The sequence below is a fragment of the Onychomys torridus genome, chromosome 4 (assembly GCF_903995425.1).
Source record: "Onychomys torridus chromosome 4, mOncTor1.1, whole genome shotgun sequence".
Lineage (NCBI taxonomy): Eukaryota > Metazoa > Chordata > Mammalia > Rodentia > Cricetidae > Onychomys > Onychomys torridus.
In genome coordinates, this window is record NC_050446.1 from 18,948,030 (window position 1) to 18,970,282 (window position 22,253).

The 22,253-nt window shown below is 36.5% G+C and overlaps 1 protein-coding gene across 7 annotated transcripts in view; it reads right to left on the minus strand.

The window, feature by feature from the left end:
- The window catches only part of Lrp1b (LDL receptor related protein 1B), a 1,919,409-nt gene that overhangs the window by 683,685 nt on the left and 1,213,471 nt on the right, over positions 1-22,253 (minus strand). For all 7 annotated transcript variants that reach the window (XM_036183000.1, XM_036183003.1, XM_036182999.1 and 4 more), the window contains one exon: positions 21,173-21,418. In XM_036183000.1, coding sequence (XP_036038893.1) covers positions 21,173-21,418 — 246 coding nt within the window. The remainder of the gene's footprint in view (positions 1-21,172; positions 21,419-22,253) is intronic.

Sequence of the window (22,253 nt, forward strand, 5' to 3'; positions counted from 1 at the left end):
ATTGGTGGCATCTGGAGTAACTTTCAGCTATGGAAGGAAGGATAGATGATGGGCCAGTGAGATGGCTCACTGTATAGAGAAACTAGAAGCCAAGCATGACAACCTGTATTCAATCCCTTGAGCCCACATGGTGGAAGGGGATAAGTGATTTCTCCATCATGTCTGCAAGGCTCCATTCATATGATAGATAAGCTGATTAATTAATATTGAAAATAATTATGAGATGAAAGAAAAATTATGAGTTATTCCAAATAATATGTAGAATTGTAGTAGTTCATGTTTGCTTCACTGATTTGTAGTAAGACAACAGTAGAACCTGAGAGGACTAGTTTTACATCAATTAAAATAACAGAAGGGACACATTCAATTTGGTGTTTTTTAACCTGTTTTTACTTTTATTGTAGTGTGTGTGTGTGTGTGTGTGTGTGTGTGTGTGTGTGTGTGTGTGTATGTGTACCATTCCCAACCTTTGCACATGCTAGCCAGGTACTCCCAGTCATATTTTTGTAATTATTTAGAAGACAAAATTTTACATAAAACATTGTTTTCCATAGAGTAGAATTATTCTTAAAGATGTGAATGACAGCATCCTCAGCTGCTCAGCAAATAGTCCGGGAAAATGAAAGAATTATAAAGCTCATGGGAGGATGAGAAGGACTTCTTGCTTCTTTGCGGCTAGTGTTAGTAGTGGGGCAATGGTTTGAGAATCATGGACTCTAAAATGCCATCCAGTGTAGTGTGTAGATTACATCCACACTCCTTGGAAATATTTGATACTAATGAAATATAATCTGCACAGCTGAGGAAGCATATACATTTGAACATATGTCTCAACTGTGCATATTGAGATGTGAATATGTCACATAAATTTGATACAGCACACTATTGGGAGAAACCTCAAAGCCCTTGATATGAGAAAGCTGACAGTAAAATGCTGTATATCAGTTAGTTAGAAGAAATAAACATAACAATAAAAATAACACAAAACTCAAAATACTGTTAGAGCATGAAAATACTCTTTCAGATGACTATATTATGCATAATTTATGTAATTTCAAAACCACAAATAATATTATAGTTTTTTGAGAGCACAAACAAATATGCTAGCTGTACAAGGTGATCTATTATGGAGATGCCAAGATGAATACACAGAGGGCTTTAAATTTAGGGAATATTTCATTGCCTTAGAAACATTTTAATCAAAAAAATGTTCAAAGCTTTTTCAAGTTCTTGTATTTATTATCGTCTCTTTGAGCTGCGAAAAACTCATTCTATAAATATAGAATTGTGCTTTACTAAGAGAAACTGTATTGAATGCTGAGTCTAGATAGCTCCTACTAGTATCCATAGCTTTGATGTTTCTTCTGACTTTTTTGCTCATTATTTTCCCTTTGGGAAAATAAAACTGCAATGAATAATCTAATATGCTACTTCATAAACCAGAGGGAAACCAAGAAGACTGAGTTTTAAGATTCCAATTTGTATATTGTTTTTACTTTAACCAAAAGATGAATATATATAATTGAGAGATCAAAACCTGTGAATAATTTCCATGTTTATTTCAGTTTTGTCATTTGGCACAACTTGAATTCAGAATGAATATTAGTTCAATGTGAAATAACCACCTATTTTTATATACATCTAATGATTCTTCCTGTATACTCTTAGCTAATAAACGAATGAATTTAGCAGCTCAACCTTCTGTGTCACAATCTTATGGAATAAGAGACTTGAAAATTTCCTGCTTCTGTATGAGTTGACACATGTGCTAAGTGAAGGTTACCACAGCCACGTTCACAGTGTAGAATTATTATAAACTTAGTCTTTACCAAGCACAATGTGAAACTCTCTCAGAAAATGGCTAACTATATTTATCTTCTCTTTGATTTCCTGTATGTCCCACCACAAGTTCACAGAATAATTTTTATCAGACAGAATTTGAAATCAGAGGATTGATTTAAGAAAATTTCCTCCTTGTTCCTCTAGACTGTTTTGAGGTAAATTGTTATTGTAACTCTGCAACTCACAATTCTATATGAACAGCTCTGTTTCCTTACCATACATATCATAACCTCAAACAAAGAATGATGCTGTAGTTACAATTCTTTCTCTCTGATTTCAGACTTACTGATTATTTTTCTGTTTCTACAGTTAAGAATTTATTTGACTTTCTGTGTTTCATCAAAAATACATTTACTTTACAGAGAACACTCTTATACTGTGGTAAATGGTTTATTATCTCCCAGCCTCGATGTATTGATTCCCCCTTTTTCTCCATTCCTGCAGCTAGAGCCATCTAGAGAATGAATAATAGTCAAATAATACTAAAGTGCACTACTCACAAAGGAGGAGGCAATAGAACCTATGAAATGAAGGCAAAGATGGACTTTCAAATTTTATTCAAACCTCTGAATTTAGGTCAGCTGTACATTAGCTTTAATTTTCTCCACTTTTCTCTCCATTTAATTTTCTCCACTTTTCAATAAATTTTTTATATTTCTGTTACATGTTTTAGTTTATAAAAGCGCTCACCTCTTTTTTTTTCTATTGTCAAATGGTCAGAATCTGCATTCCCTATGTGTTTATGTGTACATATATAAATTTCTGTGTGCAGAGGTGAGAAAAAGAGAGAACTCATTAATGTAAAGGTGCAAGAAAGAATTTTTGCATTCTAAGAAATAGTCCAGTGGCCTTTAGTATATTATATTAAATATTTTTAATCATAGTTATATGTCATAAAAATCAATTCATTTATATTTTGCACAAAACACTGAATGTCTAAGAGATATAGTGGAGGATGCTAGGAAGACAATTTATGAAAAAGAATGAAATCAAAGAAACAAAATAGGGGTAATAAAAGGGGTAATAAAAGAGAGAATTTAGTCAAGAAATGTTAATGTGATTAAAATCAGCAGGCTAGAAGATATTTGCAAAGTCTGTGTTTTTAAGTATAGATTCAGTTCCTACAAACTAATAATAAGAGGTAAGTAAACAATAATAAAGGTCTTTATAAGAAAATGACCCCAAACTAAATAAAACACAAAAGTATAATAAGCATGTAGAGAGATCCTCCAATTTTGTACTATGAAAAAAAAAAAAAAACCAATCAAAGAAGCAAATTCACGTTACTCCCATAAATTAAAAAGAATTAAAAAAATAACAAAATCAAAACAAAAACGTAGAAAATCAGCAGGGTTTGAAAGCTGCCAAAGATGTGGGAACTTAAGAAAGTTACTGTTGGCACAAATGCAGACTGTGCAAGCATTCTGATGAGCAGCTGGCTCTATTTAGTAGTAATAACTGTAAAACACACTCATTGACTCAGTGACACTGTTCCAGCTCTGTGAGGATCATATGCTTGAATAATTGGTTCCCAGACTGTATCACTGTTCAGATGGTTGTGGAATATTTTCAGGTGGGATCTAGCTGATGGACACAGTTTCTGGCTACTCCACAACTCCAGCTCTCTACTTCTGTTGATGATATAGAGTAAGTAACTGCCACATGGTACCATTGTCAAGGATATGTCCACCCTCATACCTTCCTCCAGTATATTTGATCATATGCTTTCAAATTCTCAATCAAAATAAAAAGACGTTATACCTTTAATATTTAGTCCCAATAACAAGAAAAGTGACATTTACAGAAAATTAGCACCTAGTAATTTAGTTGTTGCTATATCAAACTTTATCATGGGGTCTGTAGGCCTTTTGTGTCTATTTGCAGGAAGTATATGGAAGAGTTTGAAGCTCCAAGCTAGAGAAGCCCTACATAGTAATAAGTACAGCTTCATGGGTTATTCTAGTAGAGCCAGGGAAGCACAGAATACTAATAGGGAAAAAAAAAAAAAAGAACAGACAGTGGCAGCCTGAATCATAAAGTTTCATAAAGGAACAAAGACACTCTTGGGAGACAGGTTAGAGACTATTCTTGTTACATTTTAATAATCTATGCTCTGCTTATGTCAGTAGGTTGAACTCAAAAGTGATAAATTAACTAACTAGGTGGAAAATGCAAGATAAATATTTAGAACAGGGCTTAAATACCACTCATTAGTTTTAGCCAGATTTATGGTGAGAAGACAGAAAATAAAACATTAACATTGTGAAAATGTGCAGTTTGACAAGGAATAGGATGTGAGTCTGGTTAACGTTGTACTTACATTATGCTGGGATATGTGGTGTCTACTGTTAACAGAGACTAATATCCTTTCCACTGGGGCAACAGAAAAGACATCTTGAGTGTGAACTTAATATATGGAAGTTTCCAGAACACAAAATTAAGACTCTTTTGAAAAATATTCATCTGAAAAACAAGTGCCTGAAAAGACATATTCTCCAGGGTGCTCACCTGGAAAATGGCAGCCTAGGGAGATATTTTCCCTATGATCCACCCTGAAAGCACAAAGGCTGCTGAGGCTGTGGTTCACAGTGGCAAGGCAAAATCTCACAGGAACAACAGAAGTTGACATCCTCACATGGTGCTGCTTTTGCAGGAATGAAGAATGCAAGAATTATGGGTCTACAGGCTTGTACCAAGGTCCCAGATAGAAGCAGATGAGGTCAGGCAATGTGTGATGGATAAGATTACATACAAAGAATTACCCAAGAATCCAATACTTGAAATTATAAAGATGAAACCTATGTTCTAATGAAGAATGTAGGATATTGGAGGTGCTGGAAATATACAACTAAGGCTGTGTTGATTATTATCAATTGTCACCTTGATGAGATGTAAAGGGCCCTCTGAGACAGGCCTCTAGGCAAGGCAATAGGGGGATTATTTTGATTAGGTTTGTTGTAGTAGGAGGACCTGCTAACTGTGTGGGTGGTGTCATGCCAATGGACTGAGATTCTGGACTTGGGTCCTATTTTGATAAAAAGAAGAAAGCACAGAGCATTCATCACTCTGCTTCTTTACAAAGGACACAATGAAGCCAGATGCCTAGAGTTCTTGCTGTCACGATGGACTAAAACCTCAAACAGTGATAAACCTTTTTAACCTTACATGGCTTTTGTCATGTTATTTTCACACCAACAGGAAGATTAACCAAAGCAGTGACCAAGCTCAGAAAACTGTCATCAGTGAGCGGAGCAGGCTCATTATCTAGCCTGTACTGCAAGCAACAGGTCTGTAGGGTGTGTCTACCCAAGCCTAAAAGATTTCCCAGAGAAGCTACCACAAGCCTCACCTATGTATAAGGAGTTACAGGCTTTACAATAGAGTTTTGGCCATGAGCTGTCAGGGGTGAGAGTGGAACATTATTGTTTGAAAGTTATATGTTTCTCCATGTTTGCATGTTTGTACAATTAGTCTACTAATTAATGACCCTTAGTTGTAGTGGGAATTCACTCTGCCCATGACCGTGGTCTATCTGTCCTGATAGAGGTGATACTTCTTATTTGCCTCAGTGACTGCTTAAAAGGGAGGAGAAAGGTGATTGTGCTCTCTTGGGTGATGAAGACCAGATCAGGCAGTGTGAAGCAGCATGTGATTGGTCCCCAGCTTTCCAAGGATTCTGTAACTCATTTACCTTATCCTGTGTCAATGAGTCTGTTTTCCCCCATATAATGATATACATACATATATATATATATATATATATATATATATATATATATATATATATATATATATATATACATACATACACACCATTGAGGCTCTGGTTACATTTAGTAGATAGTTTGGAACCTTAGTAAACATGGTGCCTCTCTGCCAGATGAAAGGCCAGAGGAGCAGTACTTCTGTGTTATGTGCTAGTATGCTTACAGACTTAGTTTGTTACCAATTTGTTGCCAAATATCAAGGAGCTGCAAGTGTTCCTACCACCATGGAACCGCATTGTACTGGCTGATTTTGTGTGTCCACTTGACACAAGCTAAAGTGATCAGAGAAGACAGAGCCTCAAGTGAGGAAATGCCTCCATGAGATCCAACTGTAAGGCTTTTTCTCAATTAGTGATCAATGCAGAGGGCCCAACTAATGGTAGGTGGTAGCATCCCTGGACTGGTGATCCTGGGTTGCTGTGGATAGTGCTCTGTATAAATAAAATGCTTATTGGCCAGTAGCCAAGCAGGAAGTATAGGTGGGACAAACAGAGAGGAGAATTGTGGGAAGAGGAAGGCTCAGTCTTGAGATGGCAACATGCCATCCAAGGAGCAGCAGGCAACAGGCACACAGATAAAGCCACAGAATACATGGCAACATCTAGATTTAAAAAAAAAAATGGGCTGAGTTTAAGTGTAAGAGCTAGTAAGTGGTATGCCTGAGCTAATGGCCAAGCAGTTTTAAATAATATTGGTCTGTGTGTGTTTATTTGGGTCTGAGCAGCTGCAGAAACACAAGGACGCAGGAGCTGGGTGGACACAGAAAAACTTCAACTACACTGGATTCTATAAAAAAGTAGTCTGAACAAGCCATGGCCAGCAAATCATTAAGCAGCTCATCTCCATGGCCTCTCCATCAACTCCTCTATCCAGGATCCTGTCCTGTTTGAGTTCCAGTTTGACTTTCTTTAATAATGAAAAGCAATATGGAAATGTAAGCCAAATAAACCATCCCAACTTGCCTTTTGGTCATGGTGCTTCTTTGCAGCAATAGAAGCACTAACTAAAACAATCACTCATCATTATTCCTTTACTAATGTGATGGACCAAATCTCCTCTAATTGTGGGTCAAAATAAATCCTCCTTCCCTGAAGCTGCTGCTTCTTGGGTAATGAGAAAAGTAACTGTGTAGGGATTAAAGGATTGTTTCAACACCCTATAAGAGACATATGTATACATATGTAGAATTGTGAGGTGGGGGCAAGTTGGAGATACTTACTTAGTATATGGATAAGCAAGATCATATGATACTATCTAGTGATTACACATAGAAGATTAATTGCACACACATCACAAATAATAAAAGCTATGCACAGTGAAAATTAGATTGTAGATTATGCCAAAGGTAAATTTTTCATATTTACCTAAATTAAACTGTTTTTATGCATATTAAATGTAGTTATGTATATGATGGTCCATACTGTATAAGAAAGTATCTAAGACAAATATGAATGGTCTCCTCTTGGTGAGGAAGAGAAGAGGGCTTTAGAGACAAAATAAAAGAGGGCAGACTAGGAGGAAGATCTTACATAAAACAATGAAGGTTCTGTGCTGAGAAGTGAGGGCTTTAATTACCTAATCCCTTCATTTCATGATCCCATAACAATAAAGGGAAGGAGGGAGATAAATGAAGTCACGAGTATGCTGGGGGATGTCTTTCTCTATGCTGTGAACGTATTTTGTTCTCATTGGTTAATAAAGAACCTGCTTTGGCCTATGGCAAGGCAGCCTAGAGACAGGTGGTAAATCCAAGGAGAGAGACAGGAAAGAAAAAAGGCAGAGGCAGAGAGACATTGAGAGCCTCTGACAAGAGAAGCAAGATGTGAAAGTACTGGTAAGCAACGGCCATGTGGCAACTTATAGATTAATAGAAATGGGTTAAGTTATAAGAGCTATCAAGCAAGAAGCCTGCCATAGGCCATACAGTTTGCAACTAATATAAGCCTCTGGGTATTTACTTGGGACCGAGCAGCTACAGGACTTGGGGGAGAGAGAATCATCCAGACAGCAGGGCCCGGCAGGATCGGAGAAACCTTCTGGCCACATGTGTATATGTGTTGTGGAAGAAAAGATAAAAGGCCCAACTATTTAAAATAGGATTTCACAACCAATGTGCTATGTGCTACTAGCTATAAAATTTTATATTGAAAAGGTGTATAGATTATTTGAATAAGAAATCTTGGTTAGGAAGGTTGAAAAGTGCAAGTTCTTGAAAGTTAGATATTCAGAGGTATTGTGGGAATGTGAGAGCACTTGAGGCTGAGAAGAGGTTGCATGACGGCGTCAAAGGGAAGCTCATCCTTAGAGTCAGGAGAATAAATGGTGAAAACTTTGCTCTACTACCCCTTAGCTACAGTCTTTGAACAAACGAATTTATATTTTTTTCTGAGTCTCATTTTCTGTGGCTAGTCAATGAAGGATGTGTTATCAATGGAATTTAACACCCATAGGTATTTAACAAATGGGCATTATTAATAAAACTAAAGTAAATATCGTGAAAGTGTTACTTTTGAAGAAGACAGTGTTAAAGAGTTTATAGGATGTAAATTTTTAAAGAGAATGTGGGTGGGCTATAAAGGCCATTGGTGATGACCCTCACTGATCAAAGAAGTGATAAGCACGGTGCATTGTGTGTGTGTGTGCATGCATTGTGTGAATATGCATATACTATGCCTACAAAGCACTTATACTATGGCTTTAGGGATGCTCAGTGGAAACGTAAAAAAAATACCGGTTTACAGAGAAGACCAGCAAACTGAGGGCCCTGGAGAGCATACTGAAGAACTGAGGATCCAGAGTGATACTTAAAGTTCTGGGTGGAGACTGAGTTGGGAAAGTGTTATTTTACCAACACAACACTATAAGTACTTTACAGCATCATCTCACAGCTTTTTACACTTTTTACTCACTTCTCCTCAGGGTATGCTAGCTGCTTCTTCTCATTTTGACCTTTTCCATAGAGCTGACCTCTTTAATCAACTCACATTACTCTCTCTCTCTCATTCAGTCTATGAAAAGCCTATTTATGTCTAGTTCCAGTGCTTTCCTCTGCATCAACCAGAGAAACTAGATGCTGAAAAACTACCGATTTTAGTAGATGATGGCATATTTATCGACCTGTGTTGAGGTCAAGATGCTATTGGCTTTGCAGTACATCCCAGAGTTACTGCAAGGGAAAAGCAGTAACAGACAGGAAAAGTCAAGACTATTGAGAATGTAAGTGAGAATCGCTGAGGATGCTGAGGAACAGAAGAGTATTTAAAGTGCTGACAAAACTCAGCATAATTGAAGGAGACAAGAAAGAGAACATATAGCCAACATACATAAATATGCATGTGTGTGTGTGTGTGTGTGTGTGTGTGTGTGTGTGTGTGTGTGTGTATGTGTGTTTCCACACAGGTGTCTTCCAAGGACAGAAGCTTACCCATCAGATCTGGAGCTGGAGCTTAAGATGTTGAACTCCTGATGTGGTGCTTGGATCTGAGCTTGGATCCTCAGGTAGATCATAAAACAATGTTAAGCACTGAGCAATCTCTCCATCCCCATAATCAAAAAAAATGTAAGTGGCCTGTTGATACTCAGGCAATTAGAATTGTGAAGAGAGAAAGCTGATGTCATTTAAGATGTAACTGTCAAAGAAATTAAATTTTAGCAGATCACAATGTTTCAGAGTAGAAAGGAGCTCGCCCATAGGTATATGTGAGAATCCAAGATTGTGAGAGGTACGCATTATGCCCAAAGATGGTCCTTTCACTTCAGTATTTATGTATCTACATGCACAGTCTCCTTCCTAAATCATAATATAAATTGGCAACAATAAAACTTTTTCATCTAAAAAGTGAAGAACTGGAGGAATAACGACAAAACTGTCATTCTTGGGAAAATGTAATTTGCTTCAAGTTAAGCGGAAACAGGAAGAAAGCTATCATATTCTTCACAATGGTGGGAGAAACATGTTATGAACTGGCCACAGGCTGCCCACAAAAGAGCAGATGGTAGAGTTAGGAAGATATACACTCAGCAGCAATTTCCTGGATTTTAGGTAAAACATTCCAAATAATGATGTTTGGAAATTAAGGCAGTGACAAAAGAGAACACTTCAGAAAAGCAGAAAACAAGAGAGTAGATATAAAAGTGAAGTTTGTAAGATTTATTAAATAAAAAATAAATCATAAATATAAGTCATTTATAATCTTTATATTTAGCAAGTAAGACTAGGTGTGAATAAAGAAAAAGAACAGCTCAGCAATACAGCAAAAGCCAGCTTGTGAAGAATTTCAAATGTAAAAAAATAAATATATGAGAGCACTACAAAAAACTAGAGGATTAAGAAGAACAGAGGTGTTCTGTCTCTAACTTTCTTGAACCACCGTGTCTCACATTCTTTCTCTTTTCCCCCTTCTCTTTGTATTTTTGAAATGTCAGGATGAGTCAGCATCTGCATTAAATGCAATAGCAGAAAGACATTATTTTTTTATAAGGATCATGTAAAGAAGCTGGAAATGAAAGGATAACACACATGAGACCTTTATTTGGAAGTGGAGCAGTTCCCCACGAGAATCAAAAAGAGGAAATAACAGAAATTTAGAATAAAATTCTTATACATGGACAATTAAATCAAATAATAAAACATATCTATGAATAACATAAATGTTGACAATGGTATTAATTTCTCTGTTTCAAGGAACAATTTATTATCAACTGGCTAAATTACACATGTAGGAAAACCTTCATTTCCACCTAAACGTTATAATACATGTTTGCTTTCCTCCTATATCATAAACAAAGCAGGTGTGAAGTAAACAAATTATGAGTTATGAGATAGTTCCCCAGGGATTTTCTCCCAGGCTGAGCTTATGCCAACTGCATTGGGGATTAACTTTGAATTTCATGCAGTTTAATTTTAGAAAAATAGAAACGTATTAGATGTTAATTCATGAGTTATTTCACATAATGCTGACCCACCCCAATACTCTTATAATTTCATTTTTATCAAAGTATAATTTAGGCTCCCACTGAACTATGACCATAACAATCTGTGATCAAATCTGATATGTTTCTCTACTCTGAATAAAATGACTCTTCTCACATATCAAACTGCTTCTTTTAGTCTCTTGTGAGGATTAATTTATTTAGAATCCTGGAGAAGAAAGTGTGGCATTAACATTCCTTAATATTATTGTGAAGATTCAATTGTTAACAAGAGAAAACACCCACACAGTACCGCAAACACAATAAAATTAAAAGATTAAAATGATTTAATGATCTAAAAATATAATAGTCATTGGCTGAATATTAATTTTTCCAAATGGTTTCCAACTTCAAATGAAGAAAATTCAGTAATGTGATTTTCAAGTTTAGGCTTTTCTTATTTCATTAGGATGATAAATAAGAAGGAAGGGAAAATAGGACTATAAAAGAGTCAAATCAAACCATGATCATATATCTTCAGGAATATGATGTCTTACACAGGGAAATATATATGGAAATAACAATAAAAGGCTTAATAATAGAAACATTTGGTTTAGTGGGGCTCAAAGAATGAATTGGATTTCTAGAAAAGACAGGGAGAAAATCTCACCTCAGTAAAAGAAATAAAGTGAATGAGAGCTCATGGTGCACACATTCTTGGAAGTCCAATAAAGCATATGGACTAGGGAACTTTCATAAAACATAAGAGCTAGAAGTTACATGTATATGTGCATAGGCCAGAAAATTATTATCTTGAAATGCAGTCACTAGGATTAATTAAGATGACCTCCGGCCCAGAAGACTCCTACCCCACCAGAGGCCAGGCTAGCTCCATGCAGGCAAGGTCCACACTTCTGGCAGAGTCTTCCTACTTCACCAGAGGACAGATAAGCATCCTGAACAGCAGAGACCACTGAAGCTCCCTGAAAACCATGCAGAAGTCTCTTACCCCACCTGAAGCCAGGCCAACAACCTGAAACTCAGAGGCCACACACATATCCAGAACTCCAGCTCCCAACTTGGACAGCAAATTCCTCCTGGACCTGAGACCATCCATACAATCAGAAGTTGAGCCCCCAACTCTGGCAGAGACTATCTATTTAACCACGGGCCACTCAAGCAAGAAGACTAGAGAGGAAAACATCCATCCAACAAAGCCAAATCCCAAAATTGGCAACTACACCTATAATTACTCCAAGTCTAGATGACTAAAGGTCAGTGTAAGAACATAATCAACAACAGCCAGGACAATGTGATGCCACTAGAGCCTACCCACCCCATTACAGCAGGCCCTGAACACTCACCACAGCTAAAGCACAGGAAAACTACCTTAAAACCAGCTTTATGAAGATGCCAGAGGCTCCTAAAGAAGGAATAAATAAATCGTTTAAAAGAAAGGAAGAAAAAGTAAACAAAAATGGAGGAAATAAATAGATCCCCTATGGAATATCAAGAAAATCAAGGGGAAAAAAAGTTAAAGCAAACAAATAAAATTGTTCAAGAACTGAAAATGGAAAGTGGAGCAAAAAAGAAAATACAAACTGAAGAAATTCTGAAAATGAAAATCCCAGGCAGGCAAACAGGAACTACAGATGTAAGAATTATCAACAAAATACACAAGATAGGAAATAGAATCTCGGGTTGGGGATTTAGCTCAGTGGTAGAGCACTTGCCTAGCAAGCGCAAGTCCTTGGGTTTGATCCTCAGCTCAAAAAAAAAGAAAAAAGAAAGAAAGAAAGAAAAGAGAATCTCGGGCAGAAAAGACACAATAGAAGAAATAGGTACATCAATCAAAGAAAATGTTAAATCTAAGAAATTTCTGACACAAAACATTCAGGAAATCTAAGACACTATGAAAAGACCAAGCCTAAGAATAATAGGAACAGACAGAGAAGATACTCAGCTCAAAGGCCCAGAAAATTGTTTAAACACAATCATATAAAAAAATTCCTAACCTAAAAAAAAAACATGCTTATAAATGTACAAGAAGTTTACAGAACACCAAATAGAATGAATCACAAAAGAAAGTCCCCTGCCACCTAATAATCACCAAACACACAAAACAAAACAAAGAAAGAATGTTAAAAGCTGCAAGGGGAAAGGCCAAGAAACATATAAAGGTTTACCTATTAGAATTATACCTGACTTCTCAGTGGAGACTCTAAAATCCAGAAGGTCCAGACTCTAAGAGACCACAGATGCTAACCCATACTATTATATCCAGCAAAACTTTCAATTATTATAGATGGAGAAAACAAGATATTCTACAATAAAGTTATATGTAAACAATATCTATCCACAAATCCTGCCCTATAGAAGATACTAGAAGGAAAAGTTCAATCTAGGAGGCTAAGGACAGTCACAAAAACATAGGTGATAATAGTCTCACACCAGCACAACCCAAAGAAGGAACACACACACACACACACACACACACACACACACACACACACACACAGTACTACCACCACCACCAAAATAATAGGAATTAACAATCATTGGTCATTGATATCTCTCAATATATATGAACTCAATTCCTTAATAAGAAGACACAAACTAACAGAATGGATGCAAAAACGAGACCCATCATTCTGTTGCATACAGGAAACATACCTCAACATCAAAGCTAAACAGTAAGTCAAAGTAGAAGGTTGGAAAAAGATTTTCCAAGCAAATGACCTTAAGAAGCAAGCTGCTGTAACTATTCTAATATCCCACAAGAGGGACTTCAAATAAAAGTTAATTAAAAGATATGGGGAAAGACACTTCATAGTGATCAAAGAAAAAAATCCACCAAGGCAATGGTTCACTTCCCAATATCTGGGTCTCAAGTGTGAAGGCACCCACATTTGTAAAGGAAACATTACTAAAGCTTAAATCACGCATCGACCTTCACACACTGACAGTGGGAGAAATTCTCTACCCCATTCTCAACAATGGACAGGTGTTGTGGAATATCACTTTCACTCAGCAAAGATGTGTTACCTTTGTTTATTCTGCATTCATTTAATGATGTTAAGATGTGTTGCTTTGCTAGCTTAAGGCACTTGATTGGTATAATAAAATGCTGAATGGCCAATAGCTAGGAAGTAGAGGGATAGACAGAGCAGATGAGCAGATAGAATGAATAGGAGAAGAAAGATAGGCTTGAGAGGAGAGAGGGGAGAGAATGAGAGAGAAAGAGAGGGAGATGCCAGGCAGATAGAATGAGCAGCAGGAGGATAAAGGCTTGAGAGGAGAGTACAAAAGGAGAGAATGAGGGAGAAAGAGAAAGAGACACCCAGGGCCAATCAGATAGGCAGCTACCAGCTAGCCAGACATGGAATATGACATACAGAAAGAAAGAAATTTTAAAAAGCCTTAGGTAAAATTATATATAGATTAAGAAAAACAGGTTAAATTAAGTTTTAAGAGCTAGTGGGACAAGCATAAGCTGAGGCTGAACAATCATAACTAATAATAAGTTTCATGTCATTATTTGGGCTGGTTGGTGGCCCAAATGAAAGTCTATTGCTAGCCCGACAGACCAGCTTTCATGGCTACACCCAGAGTTTAAAGAAAAAGGCATTGCATAGTGCAATGTAACTTAGGACTTTTTTTATGCAGGGTAAAGACTCACATGATCGGAGGGTCATTTTTTTTTTTTTATTCTTCTTCAGCTCTAATTCTTCTTTACAGTTCTAATTGCTCCTAGTTCTAATTCCTTCTTGTTCTCCTCTGAACTTCATAGCTATATACATATTTTGCAGGCATTTTTCAAATAATAATAATATGAATTACAAGGCTACCTCTGAAGGTCATAGTATATTCCTTGAGTAAATGATAAGGGGCAGAGCTATTTACCATGGCAACACAAGGATTCAAAGGTTCCTGGTGTAAGACTGTAACCTGAGGCTGGGTACCCAGTGCCTGGTGAGACAAGCTGCAGAGATAATTGCTTAGAGAGCCAGGTCCCTATCAGCCAGACTTAGCAAGTGAAGAATTGGCATTAGTTTTTTTACGTTGCTTTGTATTAATAACCTTGGTTAGACATCTATGACTTTGTCTTTGTGCATATCTGTAAAGTTTTTAACTTATGATCCATTTACAGAAACGTTCAGTCTAGTTCAAACTTGCTCTGTGGTAAAAATGAGCTAATTGTGTGTAGTTTGTCTAGACTAGGGAGAAATTGTTGCTTTCTATGAGTTAGAGGAACAAAGCAGGTTTTTTAAGTGTCTTATAGTCCTCATAGGACAATAAATGTAGCTGTGAAGCATATCCTAGTATGTTTTATATATATATATATATATATATATATATATATATATATATATATATATATAAATTTCTGCCTCAACTGAATGTACAAGGTTTTGCTCTCACCCTATGGGAGAACTTAACATTTTGGAGGAGGGGATGACAGGTAGATTGGGATGTGGGTTAGACAGGGGGGACATAGGAGGAGGGATGAGAAGGGCATCTGTGGTTGGTATGTAAAATGAATCAAATATATATATATATATATATATATATATATATATATGAATTCATCTTCCTGACCATCTATAAATATATGTGCCCATAAGACTGAGTTGTAATCATGAGATTACATATACATGTCCCATTAAATTAGTGCAGGTATTGGGGACATACCATAGCTGTTTTTGCACATGTGAAATTACAGATAGGACCAACAGTTCCCAGAGTGAGTGATCCTGAAACCCTAGCCTGAACAGAATTCTCCTCCATCAGAGAATCATTTCTCTGGTAGGTTGACATCAGAATTTTCAAGTGCTAAAATCTGTATTTGTGTCATGGTCTGTGATAGCTCATGACAAAAGCCTTTCACAGACAGGTCATTCAGACAACAACTAAGAAATAATGGAACAAACAGACATTATGAACAAAATGGACCTAAAAGTTATCTACACTACATTTCACCAAAACAAAAATAATATATCTTCTTCTCAGCATCTCATGGAATCTCATCCGTAATTGACCACTTACTCAGTCACAAAGCAAGTCTCAACAGATACAAGAAAATTAACACAGCCCCCTGTGCCTTATAAGATCACCATGGATTAAAGCTGGATTCCAAAGAAGACAGAAACAATATAAAGCCTACAAATTCATGGAAACTGAACAGCTCTCTACTGAATGACTACTGGTTCAAGTCTGATACAAAGAAAGAAATTAAAGACCGAATTCAAAGAAAATAAATACACATATATCCTAATTTATGGGACACAATGAAAGTTATTAGAGGAAAGTTCATAACACTAAATGCCTACACAAAGAATTTGAAGAGATCACATACTAAAAGTGTAGCAGCACACCTTCAAGCTCTAGAACAAAAAGAAGCAAACACACCGCTGAGGAGTAGAAGGCAGGAAATAATCAAACTGACTACTGAAATAAATAAAATGGAGAAAAATACAAAGAATCAATGAAACAAAAAAATTGATTCTTTGAGAAAGTCAACAAGACAGATAAACCCTTATCCAAACTAAGAGACAGAGAGAGAATAGAGGGATATAACAAAAGACAAGGAGGAATTGTAAAGAACCACTTAGTCATAATGCAAAAACCTGTACTCTAAAAAACTGGAAAACCTAGAATAAATGGATAATATTCTTGATATATAACACTTACCAAAGTTAAATCAAGATCAAATGAATGATTTAAATAGACCTATAACACTTAAGGAAATAGAAGCTATCCTTAAACATCTCCCAAACTAACAAACAAAAAAAGTCCATGGCCAGACAGTTTTAGCACAGAGTTCTACCAGACTTTCAAAGAAGAGCTAATAATTCCAATACTCCTCAAATTACTCCACAAAATAGAAACTTCCCCAGATTTGTCTTATGAGGCCACAGTCACCCTCATACCCAAACTACACAAAGACTAAACAAAGAAAGAGAATTATACGCCAATATCCCTCATGAACATGGATGCTAAAATATTCAATAAAATACTCCAAAACTGAACCCAGGAACACTTAAAAAGGGCCATCCACCATGGTCCTGTAGGATTTATCACAGAGATCCAGGAATGGTTCAACATAACAAAAATCTGTTAATGTAACCCACCATAAAAAGAAACTGAAAGAAAAAACACATAATCATCTCATTAAATGCTGAAAAATCCTTTGACAAAAATCCAACACCCCTTCATGATAAAAGTACTGGAGATACTAGGGATACAAGGAACATAACTCAACATAATAAAAATAATATACAGCAAGCCTATACCCAATATCAAATTAAATGGAAACTCAAAGCAGTCTCACTAAAATCAGGAACAAGACAAGGCTGTCACTCTCTCTATATCAATTCAATATAGTACTTGAAGTTCTAGCTTGACCAATAAGACAACTAAAGGAGATCAAAGGGCTACAAATTGGAAAGGATGATGTCAAAGTATCTTTATTGATGATAGTATATATAACTGACCCAAAAAATTCTACCAAGGAACTTCTCCAGCTGACAAACACCCTCCAAAAAGTGATTAGCTAAAAGATTAACTGAAAAAAAAGATCAGCAGCCCTCCAAATAGAAATGATAAATGGGCAGAAGAAGAAATCATAGATATAGCATCTTTCACAATAGCCACATATAATATAAAATATCTTGGTGTAGTTCTAACCAAGCAAGTGAAAGACTGGTATGGCAATAACTTCAAGTCTTTGAAAAAAGAAATTGGAGGGGATATCAGAAAATGAAATATCTCCCATGTTCAGTGATAAATAGGATTAAAAAAATACTGGCCATCTTACCAAAAGCAATCTACAGATTCAATGCAATCCCTATTAAATCCTAACACAATTTATTACAAATCTTGAAAGAACAATACTGAACTTATATGGAAAACTAAAAACCTAGGATAGCCAAAACACTCCTATACAATAAAAGACCTTGCATGGTATCACCATCCCTGATTTCAAGCAATACTACAGATCTATAATAATAAAAACAGTATGGTATTGGCTTTAAAACAGAGAGATAAATTAATGGAATTAATTCAAAAACATGGATGTAAATCCATAACCATATGGATGCATGATTTTTGACAAATAAACAAAACTTACTTAATGGAAAAAAGAATGCATCTTTAACAAATGGTGCTGGCCTAACTGGATGTAGGCATGTAGAAGAATGCAAATAGACCCATATGTATCACCCTGCACAAAACACAATCCCAAGTCGATCAAAGACCTCATTTTAAATCCAAGTGAGCAGTATCTGACAGAAGAGAAAATGGGAAATAGCATTGAACACACTAGCACAGTAGAAAACTTCAAAAAACAGACTACTGATAGCTCAGGTACTAACTAAGACTGGCAATTAACAAATGGTACTCATGAAACTAAAAAGCTTCTTTAAGGGAAAAGATACTGACAAAAAGAGAAAATGGCAGCCTAAAGAATGGGAACAGAACTCAAGAACCTAGACATCAACAAATCCAGCAATCCAATTAAAAATGGGGTACAGCTCTATCAGTGAATTCTCAACAGTGGAATCTTTAATTAATGAAAAACAAAGAAATGTTCAAATTCTTTAGCTATCAGGGAAATGCAAATCAAAATGACTCTGAGTTTCCATATTATACCTTTCATAATAGCTAAGATAAAAAAAAATACAAGTGTCAGCTCATGTTAGAGAGGATGTGAAGCAAGAGGAAAACTTCTCTTTTTCTGGTGGGAGTGCAAACGTATAGCAATTTCGGGAATCAATATGTGGTTTCTCAGAAAATTGAGAATCAATATACCTCAAGACTCAGCTATACTACTGTTGGGCATATACCCAAAAGATGCCAAATCACATCACAAGGACACTTGCTCAGCTATGTTCATGGCAGCTTTATTCTTAATAGCCAGAACTTGGAAACAACTTAGATGTTCATCAACTGAAAAATGGATTAAAAAACATGGTGTAACTGGGCAGTGGTGGTGAATGCCTTTAATGCCAGGTGGATCTCTATGAGTTCGAGGAAAGGCTCAAAGCTACACAGAGAAACCCTCTCTCGAAAAAACAAAAAAACAAACAACAACAAAACCATGGTGTATTTACACATGGAGTATTACTCAGCTGTTAAAAAAAATGACATCATGGAATTTACAGGCAAATTGACAAACCTAGAAAAATTCCTCCTGAGTAAGGTAACCCTCAGAACTCAGAGTAAGGTAAGACTCAGAAAGACAAACATGGTATATACTCAATTATAAGTGGACGTTAGGTGTAAAGTAAAATATATCCATGCTGCAATCCACAGAACCAGAGAAGCTAAGTAACAAGGAAGGCTCAAGGAGGAGTGCTTGGTTCTCCCTGGAAGGGTAAATAAAGTAGATTTCAAGGGTAATTGGAGGTGGTTGGGTATGGGAGCAGAAGGGATCAGGTAGGGGTAGTGGAGGGCAATAGTAATAGAAGAGATGGCAGGAAAAACCAGGCATTTCCAGGTGAGGTATAAACCTATTGCAATGGAAACCCCAAGGAGTATACAAGAGTGACTGTAGCTAAGACTCCTAGCACCATGAAATACATAGCTTGAACTGGCTATCTCCTGTATTCACAAGACTTCCAGTGGAGGGACTCGGAAAACAAACCAGCCATATCTACAATTTGTCCTGCCTACAATATGTGCTAGGGTAAAGGTGGCACAGAAATTGTGGGCATGGCCAACGAATGACAGGTTCAACCTGAGACCATGGCATAAGGGGAAACCCACCCCTGACATTTCCTGGAATACCAGGACCCAGCAAATGGATAGCCCAGAGACCTAGGATAGAACCAAATAATACTGGCAAAAAAGTCCATGTAATAATCCTAATGATATTATGCTATAATCATAGACTAATGCCTAGTACAATTGTCATCAAAGAGGTTTACTGATGGAAATGGATTTGGAGATCCACAGCCAAATATATTAGGTGGTGCTCAAGGAAACCTGAGGAAGAGGCAGAAAGATGGATTGTAGGAGCCAGAGGGTTCAAGGACATCATAAGAAAACCCTCAGAATCAGCTAACATGTACTCACAGGGACTCAAAGACATTGAACCTATAACCAGGGAGGCTGCATGAAACTGACCTAGGCCCTCTGCATATACGTTGGAGTTATGTAGCTTGGTCTTTTTGTGGGACTCCTAACAGTGGGAGCAGGGGCTATTTCTGAGTCTTTTGCCAGCTTTTGGAACCCTATTACTCGTACTTGATTGCCCTGTCCAGCCTTAATACAAGTGTGGCCGCCTAGTCCTACTGCAACTTAATATCCTGCCATGTTTGATTTACACCCATGGGAGGCCTGCTCTTTTCTGAATAGAAATGGAGGAGGAGTTGGTGGGGGGCAAAGTGTAGGTGGAGAGAGGAACTTGGGGGAGAGGAGGGAGGGGGATTTGTGGTATGGATGAAAAAAATAATAAAAATGCATCATTAAACAGAAAGATTAATCAAGATACAGCCATGAAATCAAGCAGTGGTGGACACCTTTAAACCCAGCTCTCAAGGGGCAGAGACAAAAGCAGGTGGATCTCTGTGAGTTCAAGGCTAGCCAGTCTACAGAGCTAGTTCCAGGACAGCTAGGGCTACACAGAAAAACCGTATCTTGAAAAACAACAACAACAATAAAAATACTATATTTCCATATCGTATTGGTTTCAGGTGTCATGAATTAAAATTTATTTGATATGGTATTTCCATCCCTATTTTAACTTCTTCTCATATTGTGAATACTCAAAATAGTTCCCAAATTGTCATTGATTAGGTGCCTTAGAAAAGCTAGCTCTCTTTTCTTTTCTTATTTGAAGTGTTAAGATGAGTAAGCACACGTGTTACAATTCAATATAAATCATATTTTAAAGAAAGAGTCAAGAAAAGAATGATGGGAGTGAAAGAAGGGCAAGAAAGAAGGAATTTTACATTTAAAGCCCAACAGTCAGCAGCTCTTGCCATTCTTAGTGACTATTTTGAATTAACAGTCATATTCAGTCTGAATATAAATGATACTTTGAAATATGTATAACTTCTATCTACCTATTGTCTGTCTTTCTATCTATCTATCAATCTATCTATCTATCTATCTATCTATCTACCTATCAACTGTCTATCTGTCTCTGTCTATCTTTCTATCTACATCTATCCTTTGTGTTATATACAAATTATCCTGGTTGGTTTTAGGTTAGGTGATCTGAAGCCTACATTAATAAAATGAAAGAGATGCCTTCTCTACTCTGGAGGTTAATTTCCTCAACAAATTTCAGGAACCTCTTTAGTTCTATCCATAGACCTGTGTCATGGGGAACTCAATAAGATTTCAGTGATGACAAAAATGCATCATTATCTGTAGTCCAGTTGTAATGTACAATTTCGAATGTGTGATGTGTTATCCATGAAACATGCTATGAGAAGTTAATTGTGATGATCACCAGTTAGAACAGTAGTAGTGACCAGAGAATTACAATAGGAGGGTATGTTGTAACACATCTTTTCCAGAGGTATTGGAACAGGTTAAAAGTGACATAACTTTTAAAGGCTATATAGAGAATAAATGGAATCCTTCAATTAAAAATTGTCAAAGTGTTTGGGGGTTTGCTTCCATGATTTGCGGTATCCACTCACCCACACTGGTGCAGGTTTCCCCGTCTGTACCCAGTGTCCAGCCTTCGTAACAGGAGCACTTGACCATGTGCTTGTACTGCTCACACACTTGGCTGCACCTCTGGTGGGAGGCACAGTAGTCCACAATTTCACAGGTTCTATTGTCTTTCTTGAGCTGGTGTCCTTCTGGGCAGGAGCAGACAATTCCTCTTCCAGGGACAACAGAACAGTGGTTGCTACAGCCTCCATTGTTCAGAGAACATTCATCTGTCAAAGGGCAGATGTTCTCAGTCATATTGTTTTTCTTATGCCATACTAATCACTGATTGAATTCTCCAAGTATGAAATTAGAGTCGGGGATTTTGTACCGAATATAAGAAAATCTCCCCACAGTCATTAGACTATAAATGCTGCCAGAAATGATGCAATGTCAGATTTATTTCTAAATGATAATAATTGGGAATATAAGTTTTCATTGATACTAAATTTGTAATATAGTTTGCATATGCCCATTGATGTAAAAAGTGTTCAGTACAGATGGGGTTAGCCCGCTGTTATAAATAGTGTTCCATATTTTTGTTAAAACTGAGAAAGTTACCCTCAACCTTTCAGAAGTGGTGCAAAATAAATTGTATATGTATGCAAAGGAGACACAAACTTTGATTATTTCAGTACTTAATGTCTATAAATAAATACATATATGTTCATATCTAATTAAAGTCATAATGACGAGTAGTTTGCTTTGTGCCTTGTGCCCTATATATTGGTTATTATGATTAATTCAATGAGGTCATGGAAATGTAATACATAATACACAAACAGATTTTTACTTGAATTTTGGCACAAATAATCAGCAACCATATGAATAATACACACTATTGCTAAAGAAAGGGAATGATTGCTTCATTCCATTAATATTTAACTTTATATATATTTGTATATATTTATATACATACATTTATTATTCTATTTATCACAAAATGTTAGGTTCTAGAGAGATATAGAATACTTCTAATTATGTTTATCAGCCTGATGTTGAATAGGCAATTAAAGATACCTTATTATTAAAATTAAAGTTTAAAAACAGGATATAACTTGTAAA